This window comes from Thamnophis elegans, chromosome 17, assembly GCF_009769535.1.
Source record: "Thamnophis elegans isolate rThaEle1 chromosome 17, rThaEle1.pri, whole genome shotgun sequence".
NCBI lineage: Eukaryota > Metazoa > Chordata > Lepidosauria > Squamata > Colubridae > Thamnophis > Thamnophis elegans.
In genome coordinates, this window is record NC_045557.1 from 7,257,639 (window position 1) to 7,270,605 (window position 12,967).

Here is a 12,967-nt window from a genome sequence, read left to right on the forward strand (position 1 = left end):
ACTTAGTGACTGATCTTGGTGAGGGTCTATGCACTTTGGATGTTGTGGCCCACCAGTGGCCAGCAGAACTGGCAGCATAGTTGGACACTTGGGGAGGAACATGGGCCAGTCCTGGGGGCTGAGGGAAGCTCACTCGAGGGCTCTGCGTCGGAGGCAGAGAGGGAGCTAGACAGCAGTGAGGCAGAGGAACAGCTGGAGCCTGTTCCCAGTGTGCGCCTGAGCAAGAGCTGCCGGAAGACAAGAACAACTAAGAAAGCAGGGTCGACTTGGGAGTAAAGCCACACCTTGGAGGTGATTGGCCCCTCCCAGAGGAAACAAAAGAGGAGCAAACGGGGAGTGGAGTTTGCAGGAGACAATTCATTCATTGGTCGTTTCAAGAGTGGAAAGTCCTGTTTGTGACTATAAGAGACTCTGTGCCACGTTTTGCCTTGCCCTGCGTTTGGAAACTAGTTATCTGGCAGCTCTCCAAGCGAGATAAGGTTCGTGTGGATAAACATTCCTCAGAAAGACTGTTTGCTAAAGCCTTGCAGACTGTGAGGGAAAGGAATTCACAGTAGTGTAAATAAAAGGGGTTTTGTCGGGACCAATACTTTGTTTCTTGCTTTTTAAGGAAGCTGGGTTAGAACATTAGATGTCTCAGCGAGCATTTCATGAATGGGTAAAGCATCGTGGCAAAATTAGTAGCCGAGCTGATGAAATTCTCTCTGGAGAAGGAAGAGATCAGGAGATCGCCCTCTTGAACTCTGGATAGTTAGCCCTATTGAGCAGATCTCAAATATTGAGGTTTTTGCACTCAACTGTGCATTGAGCTGTAGGAGGAATGGCAGAAACTGGAGGTGGAGTCAAAAGAGGAATCAGCGTAGAATCCCTATATTGTGGCTCGCCAGTGGCCAGCGGAGGTGGTAGCAGATTCGGACATAGAGGAGGTTGGAGAGGAACATGGGCCAGTCCTGGAGTCTGGGGAAGGCTCTAATGAGGACTCCGTGTCGGAGGCAGAGAGTGGGCCAGGGCTGTCTGACAAATATCACCTGCCATCGGAGTCGGAGATCAGTGGAGCAGAACAGTTGGAGCCTGTTCCTAGTATGCGCATGCACAGAGTTACCAGAGGAAGGGAAGAGCTAAAGAACAGGGGTCGACTTGGGAGGAAGGCCACAGGGGGACGATGAATGGCCCCTCCCAGAGGAAATAAAAGAGGAGGGAAAGGGGAATGGAGTTTGCAGGAGACAGTTAGTTGCTTAATTGGTTCGTGACTCTCCGAGTATCAGCCTGGCAGCTCTCCAAGCCAGAGAAGGTCTGTGACTGTAAATCCTCCATTGAAAGACTTTGCTGGATGTGAATGAGAAGAAATCGCAGTGAATTAATAAAAGGGTTTTTTGTCGGGACAAGGAGTTTGCTTCATGCTCTTGGGAAGTCTAGGTCAGAACACCCTACATAGCTATAAGCGAACTAAATCCAACCTCCCTTGTATTCCGTTGAGCCTTATCTAACTCCAAGCGGCGGCTGATTGTTAGTTGAGAAGATTCTTGTGCATAAGCTTTCAGCAATAAATCAGTTTCATTGGATCTTCACATGTGAATCTGGTCTTGCGATAGACAAGAGTGAAGGAAACACCAACGTGCCTCAAAATCTTGTATGTAGCTTTTATGGATACGACCTACAGAAAGCTCACTTTCTTAAACACTTCGGGATACAACTAATGTACAACGTAAGAGAAATATTTAAAAAAAAACAAAAGATACTCGGTGAGTTACCTTCATTTTGGAATTAAGTAGAGGGGTGGGGGGAGAACCCTACTATCTTAAAAGAATTTCAATTTATAAGCCAAAAGCTTAACAAGACTGTGATACAAGAAAGTTTTAAACGGATAAATGGGATAGTGTTTTTAGAAAGCAAAAGGAAAAAGTTTTCGCCTTCCCGGCAAAAACGTCTTTGAAAACTGTAAAGATTAACCAGACAAATAGACTGGAACTTGGTGGGAAAGCTGATTATTATTATTATTATTAAGTGGGATTTTACAAATAAGGTGGTTAAAAAGTAAGCTTATCCAAGTATCCACTGTCACCCCAGTGGAAATAAACAACACAACACCCATGGTTCTTGCAGGGAGCCACATGCAAGCCACATCATTACCTTCTCGTGGGGTTACCTGAGAATTGAGCCAGTAATTTTGTAAGGGCATGTAGCACAGACGGCGGCTCGGGAGGAAGCGGGTGAGAAGTTTTCCCAAGACTGACGCTGGCGGGAACCAGCATCACATCGACGGCCTGCTCAAGGCAGAGAGGTCTCTTCTCCAAGGCTGACTTTGGAGCAGAGGCTAGCGCGTCGGGCGGGAACTCACAGTACTGTCCAAAGTGCCTCCCTCTGGGGGGAGAGAAGAGTGTGGGTCTCTCAGCTTTCCTCCCCACCTCTTTGAGGGCTGTGATGGTGATGTGCTCGTGTTCGAAATCCTGCTTCCCTTGGGGCGGCTGCTGAAAGTAGGGCCATGCCCCTTGGGAGCGAGCGGCCTTCAGCTCCGCCTCCGAGAACATCTCCACTGGGTCTTCCGGAGATTCAGCCCCCTTGGATTTTAAGCACTCCTTCATGAAGTCCATAAAACTTTCACTGCCCAGACCATCCGGGCACACCACCTCTTTGACGCTGTCCAAAGTAATCTTTCGCGAGGGGTCTTCGGCCTTGGGCGTCTTCCTCGGCACCTCCAGTTCTCCAGCGTCAAATGCCTGCTTGGCTTTAGAAGGTGGGCTCAGATCAGGTTCTCTGGAAGACTGAAATGCAGGAGACAGTCTCTCTGTAGCTGGGATTACTTTGAACTCATCCGTGAATCGCCAACGGCTTTCCAAGGACTGGGAAACCATTTGGTCTTCCTGAAGCTCATCAGATGCCTCCTCCTCATCTATATATTCGATTTCTGCCTCAGAGGAGCCGATGAGTTTGGAGAAGCCCTGGCAATTCTCAGCCACCGCCTTATTCGGGGATGTCAGGTCAGCGGGGACATCTTCGATGACCGTGTCATCAGATTCTCCAGAGCTATCTGCATCAGTGGTTTCAGGCAGGCATAGATTGGGCCAAGAGAGCTCGGTTGTCATCTGGACGGCTTCCGGAGGAGCACTTTTCACCACAGTGACGGCTTGGCCAACCACAGCGGCTTGATCCTTGTCTACTTTTGGAGACGGCTTGCCTTTTGGGTGGAGGCTGATTGTCACAGGCTGGTGAGGCGCGGGAGCCTTGCCGGTTTCTGTATCGCTAGGCTTCACCACGGGTTCTGGAACGCCACCGCCGATTTTGCCGGGTGAGGCCTTAAAGCCCGTGTTGATAAAGTCATCCGCCTTGTCTTCCAGATCCTTGGGAATCAGGTCCCAGTTAAGCAGCTCATTGGTGAAACTGTGTAGATCGCGGACGCATTTGGAGACTTCCTCCAGAGCCGCCGTTGTGCCTGAAGACTGGCGGGAGAGCCCCGGTCCTGAGGGAAGCCGCCCACTACTACGGGGTTTTGCCTGGAACTCGCAAATGCTGTCTTCTGGAATATCGGTCAACTGCTCCCTTTCGCTGTGTATCACCCAGTTGCTCCCGATGTCCTTGGAGCTGCTGGTCACGACCTCTTTAAACTCCTTATCAAATTCCAGCTTGTCAGCAATGACTTCAAAGGGAGATTCGGGGGAATCTTTTTCCGCGGGCGGCTCAGCGGTGTCCCCGGGAGACGCGGTGGAATGTGAGCTGAGAATCTCAGAAGGAACCTTCCCGCGTCCGTCTTCCGAGCTAGCCAACAGTGCAAACGTAGCATCTCCTTTTGACGCTCGTTCTTCTTCGGGCCGGCATCCATTCTGATCAGTCTTACCATCCAGGGGCCCGGCTCCTATGAATTCACTCTCCCGCGGAGAAGTCGCTTCCGTGACGGGACCGCGGCTATGAATTTTAGATCCCGCCGAAAAGGGCAATTCCATTTGGCGAGGAGATGCCACCGAAATGGTCTCTATCCTTGAACCTTCCTTGGTCCCTTGGACGCGTCCTTGTTTTGGTCCTTCCTGTTGTTGGTCTTTGGGGAGAGATGATTTGCTGTTGGGTTCCCTCTGATTCCCGGAATGCGTTAAATAAACTCCAGCTGATGGAAGAGAAGAGAGGAAAGGACCAGGGAAACTGCATCCAGCAAGCTGAATCGTGCCAAGGAAGACTTCCCCGATTTAAACAGGGAGGGATACAGAGAGAGAGACAAATGCCACAATCAAGCAGGCAACATGCTCGTCACGAAACGAAAGCCACGACTCTACCCTACCAAACTCTACGCGCATGCATAAGACCGCCGACCGGAGGACAGGAGTGTCGTAGGGAGGTTGCGATCCACGTAAACGTTCAAAAAATAAATAAATAGTGACCGACATTTAATTTCAGGGGAGGGAGACAGCCGAAGTCAGCCAAAGAGAGAAAGGCAAATGAACAGATCATGCTGGGCAGGTGTGTACAGAAGCAGCCACCCCCTGCCCCAAATGCAAATAAACCTCCTCAACAAACTGTAGAAGGTTGTCGGGTGCTTGCAGGTCAGATGTTGTAGAAATGATACAACCTGGGTTTCTCTTTGAAGTATATCTTGTTTCTACGGCTATTTGGGATCACGCTTAATTCTACCTGATCTAGCTGCTGCTACTCCTAAGGTAAATATATCATTACGGGTAGTTTTCCAGTGAACTTAGTTCATTAGTTGGTGTAGTGAATGTTCAAAGTCACAACGGCACTGAAAAAAAAGGAACTTATGGTGGTTTTTCACACTTACGACCGTCACAGCATCCCCGTGATCAAAATCCAGCTCTTTGATAACGGACTCATATTTACGACGATTGCAGTGTCCCCGGGAAGGTCACACAATCCCCTTCAGTGACCTTCTGACCAGCCGAGTCAACGGGGAAGCCAGATTCCCTTAACAATCGCGTGATTAACTTAACGAACTGCAGTGGTTCACTTAACAACCATGGCAAGAAAGGTGGTAAAATGGGGCAAAAATTCACTTAACAGCTCCGTTTTCACTGGCAGAGGGTTGCAGGAGGCTGTCGCAGCCAAAAACGGAGCTCGGGAGTCCATTTTCGCTGAAAGAGCTCTCAGGTCACCATGGATGCCTCCAACACGAGTGCCGTTGAGCTAGCCACGCCCAACCTGCTCCCCCCCCAACGTCAAACACAACCCTGATGCGTCCCTCAATGAAATAAGAGTTTGACACTCCCGGATTAGGTGAACTGGGAGAGAGTAGAACGCCTGTTTTACTTGTAAAGGTCCACCTTGCACATATGTGCTAGTCGTGCCTGACTCTAGGGGGCGGTGCTCATCTCCGTTTCAAAGCCGAAGAGCCAGCGCTGTCCAAAGACGTCTCCGTGGTCAAGTGGCCGGCATGACTAAACACTGAAGGCGCACGGAATACGGTTACTTTCCCACCAAAGGTGGTTCCTATTTTTCTACTTGCATTTTTACGTGCTTTCGAACTGCTAGGTTGGCAGAAGCTGGGACAAGGAACGGGAGCTCACTCCGTTATGCGGCGCTGGGGATTCGAACTGCCAAACTGCCGACCTTTCTGATCGGCAAGCTCAGTGTCTTAGCCACTGAGCCACCACGTCTCCTTTAGAGCTACAGGCAAAGGCAATTTTTGCAACCTTAATACACACCACCTATCACAGACATCTAATTGCCCAACTGCACCACTGACCAATGGGAAGCCAGCTGAAAACATGCTCCAGCTTGATCAACTGTGTTGCAGGCACTTCTGGGGTGACCTTCCCAAAACCTTCTCACTTTTGCAGTTGAACATGAAGTCTCAGTGTTGGAACCCTGAAAATTGGAAAACACACCTGTGAGCTAAACTCTCAGAACAAGCTCGGGCAAAGGCTAAAGATGAGACGGCAGCGTCTCACTTGCTCAAGGCAACTCAGGCTAAAGGTAAATTCGGTTATCTGCCGAAGCACCTTGTTTTCAAACCCTTCCATCTATCGAAAAGATCTGGGCTACAAGATGCTATAAAGAGCTGAGGTGGCACAGTGGGTAGAGTGCAGTACTGCAGGCCACTTCAGCTGACTGTTATCTGCAGTTCAGCGGTTCTAATCTCACCGGCTCAGGGTTGACTCAGCCTTCCATCCTTCCGAGGTGGGTAAAATGAGGACCAGAATTGTTGTTGGGGGCAATATGCTGACTCTGTAAACCGCTTAGAGAGGGCTGAAAACCCTATGAAGCGGTATGTAAGTCTAACTGCTATTGCTATGCACGGGGAACACCCCCCCCCCCCGAAAAGGCTTTTGACACACTAAAGAAGCTTAGCAAAATAAAACCTTCCTTTCTACTCTCAGCAGCCATACCATTTCTGTACCAGCCTCTTTGAAAGAGCTCCTGTGCTTTTCAAAATCGAGCTTTCTGCGGGGATAATGACTGGGGTTTATATCCCAAGAAGCACAGTATATTTTGCGCAGAGAAAAAGAAAGAATGCTCCTAAGTTAAACCCCACACTTAAAAAAAGAAGATTTGCCGAGCAGAGTCCAAAATCCTGGAGGGAATCTTAAACACCTGCCAACTAATAAGCAGAAATATAGATGTTTTATTGGCTGTGGGCAATGATGCTCTGAAGCCTACCACATCGGTGTTGTGGCCCGCTAGCAGAGCTGGCAGCAGAGTCAGACAGTGAGGAGGTTGGGGAGGAGCATGGGCCAGTCCTAAAGGCTGGGGAAGGCTCTGATGAGGGCTATGTGTCGGAGGCAGAGAGGGGGCCGAGGCCGCCTGGCAGTGATCAGCTGCCTTTGGAGCTCGACAGCAGTGAGGCAGAGGAACAGCTGGAGCCTGTTCCCAGTGTGCGCATGCGTAGAGCTGCCAGAAGAAAAGAATAGCTAAGAAATCAGGGTCGACTTGGGAGGAAGGCCACAGGTGGATGGTGAATGGCCCCTCCCATAGGACATAAAAGAGGAGCGAAAAGGGAGGGGGCTTTTGCAGGAAACAATTCATTCGTTAAGATTCATTTCAGGAGTGTGAAGATCTGTCCGTGAACCTCAGAGACTCTGTGCCCAAGTCTTTCCTTGCATTTGGAAAATATTTACATGGCAGCTTTCCAAGATAGATAAGGTCTGTGGTCATAAATACGCCTTTGATAGACTGTTTGCCAGGCCTTGGCTGAAGGTGAAGGAGAGAACATTTGTTTAATAAAAGGGGTTTTGTCAGGACCAGGAATCTGTCTTGTAGTTGTTGGGGAAACCAAGGTCAGAACAGCTGGCTGCCATCCCAAACCCAAAATTAAGCTCCAGCAGTACCACAAAGCCAAACTTGTCACCCAAATTCTGAAGCATGGGTAGTCCTTGAGTTATGACAGTTCATTTGGTGACTTTTCGAAGTTAGGACGACACTGATAAAAGCGACCATTTTGTGACTATTTTTCACGCGATCATTTCAGCAATCCCCCCATTTTGTTCAAAATTCAAACGCTTGGCAACTGATTCATATTTATGATGGCTGTGGGGTGACGTGACCCACTCCCCCCTCCCCTTTTGCGACCTTCTGACAAGGGAAAGTCAATGGGGAAACCGGATTCACTTAACAGCCATGTTACTAACTGAACAACTGCTGCGACTCCTTTAACAATGGTGGCAAGAAAGCTCATAAAACGGGGCAAAACTCGCACAATGATCTCCCTCAATGACGGAAATTTTGACCTCAGCTGTGGTTGTAAGCCGAGGACTACCCATAGGGCAAGATTTCAGCTCTCGTCAAGAACTTTATATCTATCTATCATCTATCTATCTATCTATCTATCTATCTATCTATCTATCTATCTATCTATCTATCTATCTATCATCTATCTATCTATCTATCTATCTATCTATCTATCTATCATCTATCTATCTATCTATCTATCTATCTATCTATCTATCTATCTATCTATCTATCTATCTATCTCTATCTCTATATATTCTCAAGCAAGAATGCTCAGATTCTTACAGAAGATCTTGGGAAGTTGTCGTGGCATTCCCAAAGACACTTTGGCTATACAGATGGGAATAGAATACCAGTTGGAAGAGACCTTGGAGGTCTTCTAGTCCAACCCCCTGCTTAGGCAGGAAACCCTACACCACTTCAGACAAATGGATATCCAACATCTTCTTAAAAACATCCAGTGTTGGAGCATTCACAACTTCTGGAAGCAACTTCTGCTCCACTGATTAATTGTTCTAACTGTCAGGAAATTCCTCCTTAGTTATAAGTTGTTAGTTTCCACCCATTGCTTCTTGTCCTGCCTTCAGATGCTTTGGAGAATAGCTTGACCCCCTCTTCTTTGGGGCAGCCCCTGAGATATCGGAGCACTGCTATCATGTCTCCCCTAGTCCTTATTTTCATTAAACGAGACATATCTAGTCTAGAGGTTACTGCAGGAGGAGGTTAACTGCAATTTGGTGGATAAAATTGGTCTTCCTTTTGCACGAAACCTTTGATTGCAGGAACAACCCATTCCTTTGCAAGCCAGAAGTCCAATGTCTGGCTAACTGATGCCTCCAATTTAAATGAAGTCAAAGTCTGTTATCTCGAAAGGGAACGACCTTCAGCAGGATTAAGTGATTGCAGCCGCCGAGGCGCCTTGGCCTGAATATCTTGCTTAGTCACAGCCCTTAAAGAGAGATGGGAAAAATCATTCTGACTCTCCTTCAAACAAATAAAACCGGTGGCCTTCGTGGTGTGGAGACCATCACTTGGTCCTTCACACCAACAAGACCAAGGAGCTTATAGCCGACTATAGAAGGAATAGATCAGATATCCAGCCCTTGCTTACCAAGGGAGACCGGGTGCAGCAAATGGCCAGTTTTAAGTTTCTGGGTGTTGTCATAAAAAGAGGACCTGATCTGGGGTGCTCACATCGCAGCACTGGTCAAAAGCAGGGATTATACTACCTGAGACTTCTCAGGAAACAACAACTGAATGGAAAACGGCTGGTGACCTTCTACCGCTGCACCATAGAGAGTGTTTTAACTTAGTGCCCCTCTGTCTGGTTTGCCAATTCACAGGGGCAGATAGGACAGTGCTCCAGAGGGTCAAAGTCATGGCCCAGAGGATCACGGGTTGCCCTCTCCCCTCTTTGGAAGAGCTTTATAGCCCCCGTGCCTTAAGAGAGTTCAAAACATCCTTAAAGATTCATCTCATCCTGGGCATCCTTTTTTTTTTTTGAACTATTACCATCTGGCAGCCGGTACAGGAGAATAAAAACCAGGACAAACAGGCTGAAAAACAGCTTCTCTCCCAGGGGCAGCAACTCTAATGAATTCTACAGTACAGTGCAATATCGGGTTTTCAATTCAATTGCATAAAATGTGAAGGAGGTGCGTTTTGTCTTTTTATTTTGATAGTTATAATGTACACTGAAGAGGGCATTTAATTTCGTTGTACGAGGTGCAATGGGAATAACGTAAACCAAATAAAAGAGAGGCTAGCTACCCCAATCACTCAGCAAACGCCCTGAGAATGGAAGGGATTATTGTGAGCAGCCAAACACACCTTCCAACATCCCAAATTGGGGCTTCTCGCTCCAGAGAAAGTGTTTGGAATTTGCGTCACTGGATGAAATTCCCACTCGAGCCCTCAATGCCTGCAAGGTTAGAGAAAGTTGGCTTAGGAGTCCTTAAGGTATTTAGGTATTTTTTCCCCCTAACAAAAAGGGCTGTACCATGAGATTTCCTGGATGATTCATTTACAGAATTTATGATCCTTCATTGCAAACCAATGAGTCAAGTTGAGGAGATCCACTCCTCGTTATTAGTCATGATAGTGAAATAGGAATGTCATCTGCTTCTTGGAAGCTTTATATATTAATGAATATTTATCGTTGTAGTAGAGGAAGTGGGACTGCTACAGACTTTTTTGGGGGGGGGGGAGGTAGTAACTGAAACCCCTTATGAAAACAAGGTGCTGCTTTTGAGAGAAGCTGGCCACCATTAGATCGCTTCCCATTTTGGAAAAGAGTTTAGACCAGTGGTTCTTAATCTTTACTTCACCATATGGTAAAGATAAAGGTTCCCCTCGCACATATGTGCTAGTCGTTCCCGACTCTAGGGGGCCGTGTTCATCTCCCTGGTATCTGCCGATATCTGCAAAACTTGGCCAGGAGTCTCGGAGAGTCACGAACCAATTAAGCGAAATAATGGTCTCCTGCAAACTCCACTCCCCTTTCGCTCCTCTTTTATTTCCTCTGGGAGGGGCCGTTCACCGTCCATCTGTGGCCTTCCTCCCAAGTCGAGCCCTGTTCTTTAGCCGTTCCCTTCGTCTGGCAGCTCTGCGCATGCGCACACTGGGAACAGGCTCCAGCTGTTCTTCTGCCTCACTGATGCCTGACTCTGAAGGCAGCTGATAACTGTCAGACGGCCCTGGCCCCCTCTCTGCCTCCGACACAGAGCCCTCATCCGAGCCTTCCCCAGACTCCAGGACTGGCCCAGGTTCCTCCCCAACCCTCCTCACTCTCCGAATCGGCTGCCATTGGCAGGCCACAACCCTCACCTTCAGAGGTTGTGGGTGCTCCATCACTGGAGGGTTTTAAGAAGGGAATGGATAACCATTTGTCTAAAGTGGTAGAGGGTCTCCTGCTTGAGCAGGGAAGCTGGACTAGAAGACCTCCGAGGTCCCTTCCAACTCTGTTATTCTAAAAAGATCTTAGAAGCACCTGGAATGATGCTCCCTAGAGGGATGAGAGATGGAAAGAGATGTCGGAAGACTGAAGGACTCTTGGATTAAAGCTTTCAAAGCAGAATTAATCCGAGAGGGCTCTGAATGACGAAACTTAAAACCAGCTTTGCCAGGCCACTCCGCCTCCAAAGGACTACAGCTCCCAGAGTTCCTAGCTAGCATAACTTTGGAGTAATAAACTGACGCACTGTCCGTATTCGCAAATGGTGACGGATGAAGCAAACCATTCGGAGCACTCAAACCTGGCTTCGCGGTGCAGCCCACATGAGAACGGCATGCTCAATCAAGGTTTATTCAATAAAGCCAACGTCACACTGCACTGGCGAGGTTCATAAAACACCTCCAACTAAATCCAATCCGACCATCACAGAATGGCACCCTCGGTGACGAGCGTCCCAAAGGTGCTTTTTCAAAAGGTCACTGAACTTTTTTCTTCTTTTTAAGACGTTTCGCTTCTCGCCCAAGAAGCTTCCTCACTTCTGAAGAACTGAAGCATCTCCGGGAGAAACCGTGTCCCGGCTGACTTGAGTATCTCCACAGACCAGGGCTGATCCCTGTCTACGGCAGGAGTCTGCAACCTTAAAACACTCATGGGCCTATTTCCCACAGAAAACACAGGGAGCCACAAAACCTGGATGGGCGTGGCCAACTTGACACCACTCACTCCCACCCAGTCACATGACCCCGCAAGCCACACCTACCCGGGTTTTGTGGCTCCCGGTGTTTTCTTTTGTGGGGGAAATGGGTATCTCTCTCTTTCTGTCTCATTCTTTCTCTCCGTGCTCTCCCACCCAGCTTTATGTGTTGAGTGATTGGGAGAGGAGGGCGAGGCCAGACTACAGGGAGGCACAGCAGAAGGACGAAAGAGCCGCATGCGGAACCGGAGCTGCAGGTTGCCGACACCTGGTTCTTGGAGTCCTCCCCAGCCCCTTCTCAACATTTTGTCCTGGGAGAAAAAATCCTTCAATTGTTGCTACAACCACTCTCAACCTCCATGCACCTTCCAAAATAAATCTTCCTTCTTTCCTTCCCTTCTTTCCTTCCTTCCTTCTTTGCATTCGGTATTTCGGGGGACATGAAACAAAAAAAAAAAAAGCGCAAGCTTAACGAGACAGAAGATGGGAGGTGGACGAAATCAATTCACGCAAGAAACACAGCGCGGAGAAGCAGCCAACAGAGCCAGAGCACGTCATATAATTAAACAGCACCACGATAGGAACATTTCAGGATTTTGTAGCCAAGCTGGGTCCACCGGTGGACGCGGAGGGAGGAAAAAAAAGCAGGAAGAAAAATGTTTTACAGTTTCCAGAAAGAAAAAAAAAGGAGGAGGGGGAAAAAAGGCTGTAACTGCTATCCCACTCCTGAAATATCCCTCCCCCCAAAGTCTCTTTTGGGGTAGCTTCCTATTCCTACAGCAGTGCAAAAAAAAACCAACAACACGGAGGCTACAATTATGGACGTTAAAAACCTCTATTATTGGAGCATCCTGTAAGGCACAAGATGCCAGGCTAGTATGTTTCTGCCACGAGGGTCAAAAGTATCCCCCCCCCAAAAAAAAATCCTTCAGAGGTGGCCATAGGTGGAAGTTATAGTTCACAAGTATCTAGACCAGCACCACCCCCCATTTCGTGGGGGGTACCAGGGACCAATTCCGTGGAGAGAGGTTTTTCCGTGGACTGGAGGGGGGGGCGTGATTTGGTGTGCTGTCTTCATCCCACAGACGGGGCTTCGATTGTTGGCACGACCAGGTTTCTGGCATCGGGGAGTGGGTTGGGGGACCCCTGATCTAAAAGGCCGCAGCCCTCCACTCCTACAGAGCCTCAAGTAGCTTCTTCTTAGAAAACCGAGCTGAGGTGGCGCAGTGGTTAGAGGGCAGTACTGCAGGCTACTTCAGCTGACGTGTTAGTTGCAGTTCGGCAGTTCAAATCTCACCAGGCTCAAGGTTGACTCAGCCTTCCGTCTTTCCGAGGTGGGTAAAACGAGGACCCGGATTGTTGGGGGCAAGAGATGCGGGAGAGAGAGAGAGATGACGCTGCGGGAGAGAGAGGTTTCTTAACTTCAGCCCCTTAAAGATGGGTGGAATTCTGGGAACTGTAGTTAGCCACACATCTTGAAGCATGCTGGCTGGGGAATTCTGGGAGCTGAAGTCCACCCTAGTGGCCAACTTGAGAATCACTGCTACAGATCCTCCTCCCCCCCAAATCTAGCCTTCTTTATATTTGTTGGGCCTAATGGAAAGGCAATCCAGAACAGGAAAAACAACTTTGGCAAGAGAGTTTTGCTTGGGAAA

General features: G+C 48.5%; 1 protein-coding gene across 2 annotated transcripts in view; it reads right to left on the reverse strand.

Annotated features, from left to right (window-relative positions):
* RTN3 (reticulon 3) overlaps window positions 1-12,967 on the reverse strand; it is a 51,755-nt gene that overhangs the window by 14,952 nt on the left and 23,836 nt on the right. Inside the window, exons 3-4 of one of the 2 annotated variants that reach the window (XM_032233843.1) lie at window positions 10,294-10,302; window positions 2,147-4,096 (exon numbers count right to left, since the gene is read on the reverse strand). The exons of the other annotated variant lie outside the window; for it this stretch is intronic. Coding sequence (XP_032089734.1) covers window positions 2,147-4,096; window positions 10,294-10,302 — 1,959 coding nt within the window. The remainder of the gene's footprint in view (window positions 1-2,146; window positions 4,097-10,293; window positions 10,303-12,967) is intronic. 2 annotated transcript variants of the gene reach the window in all.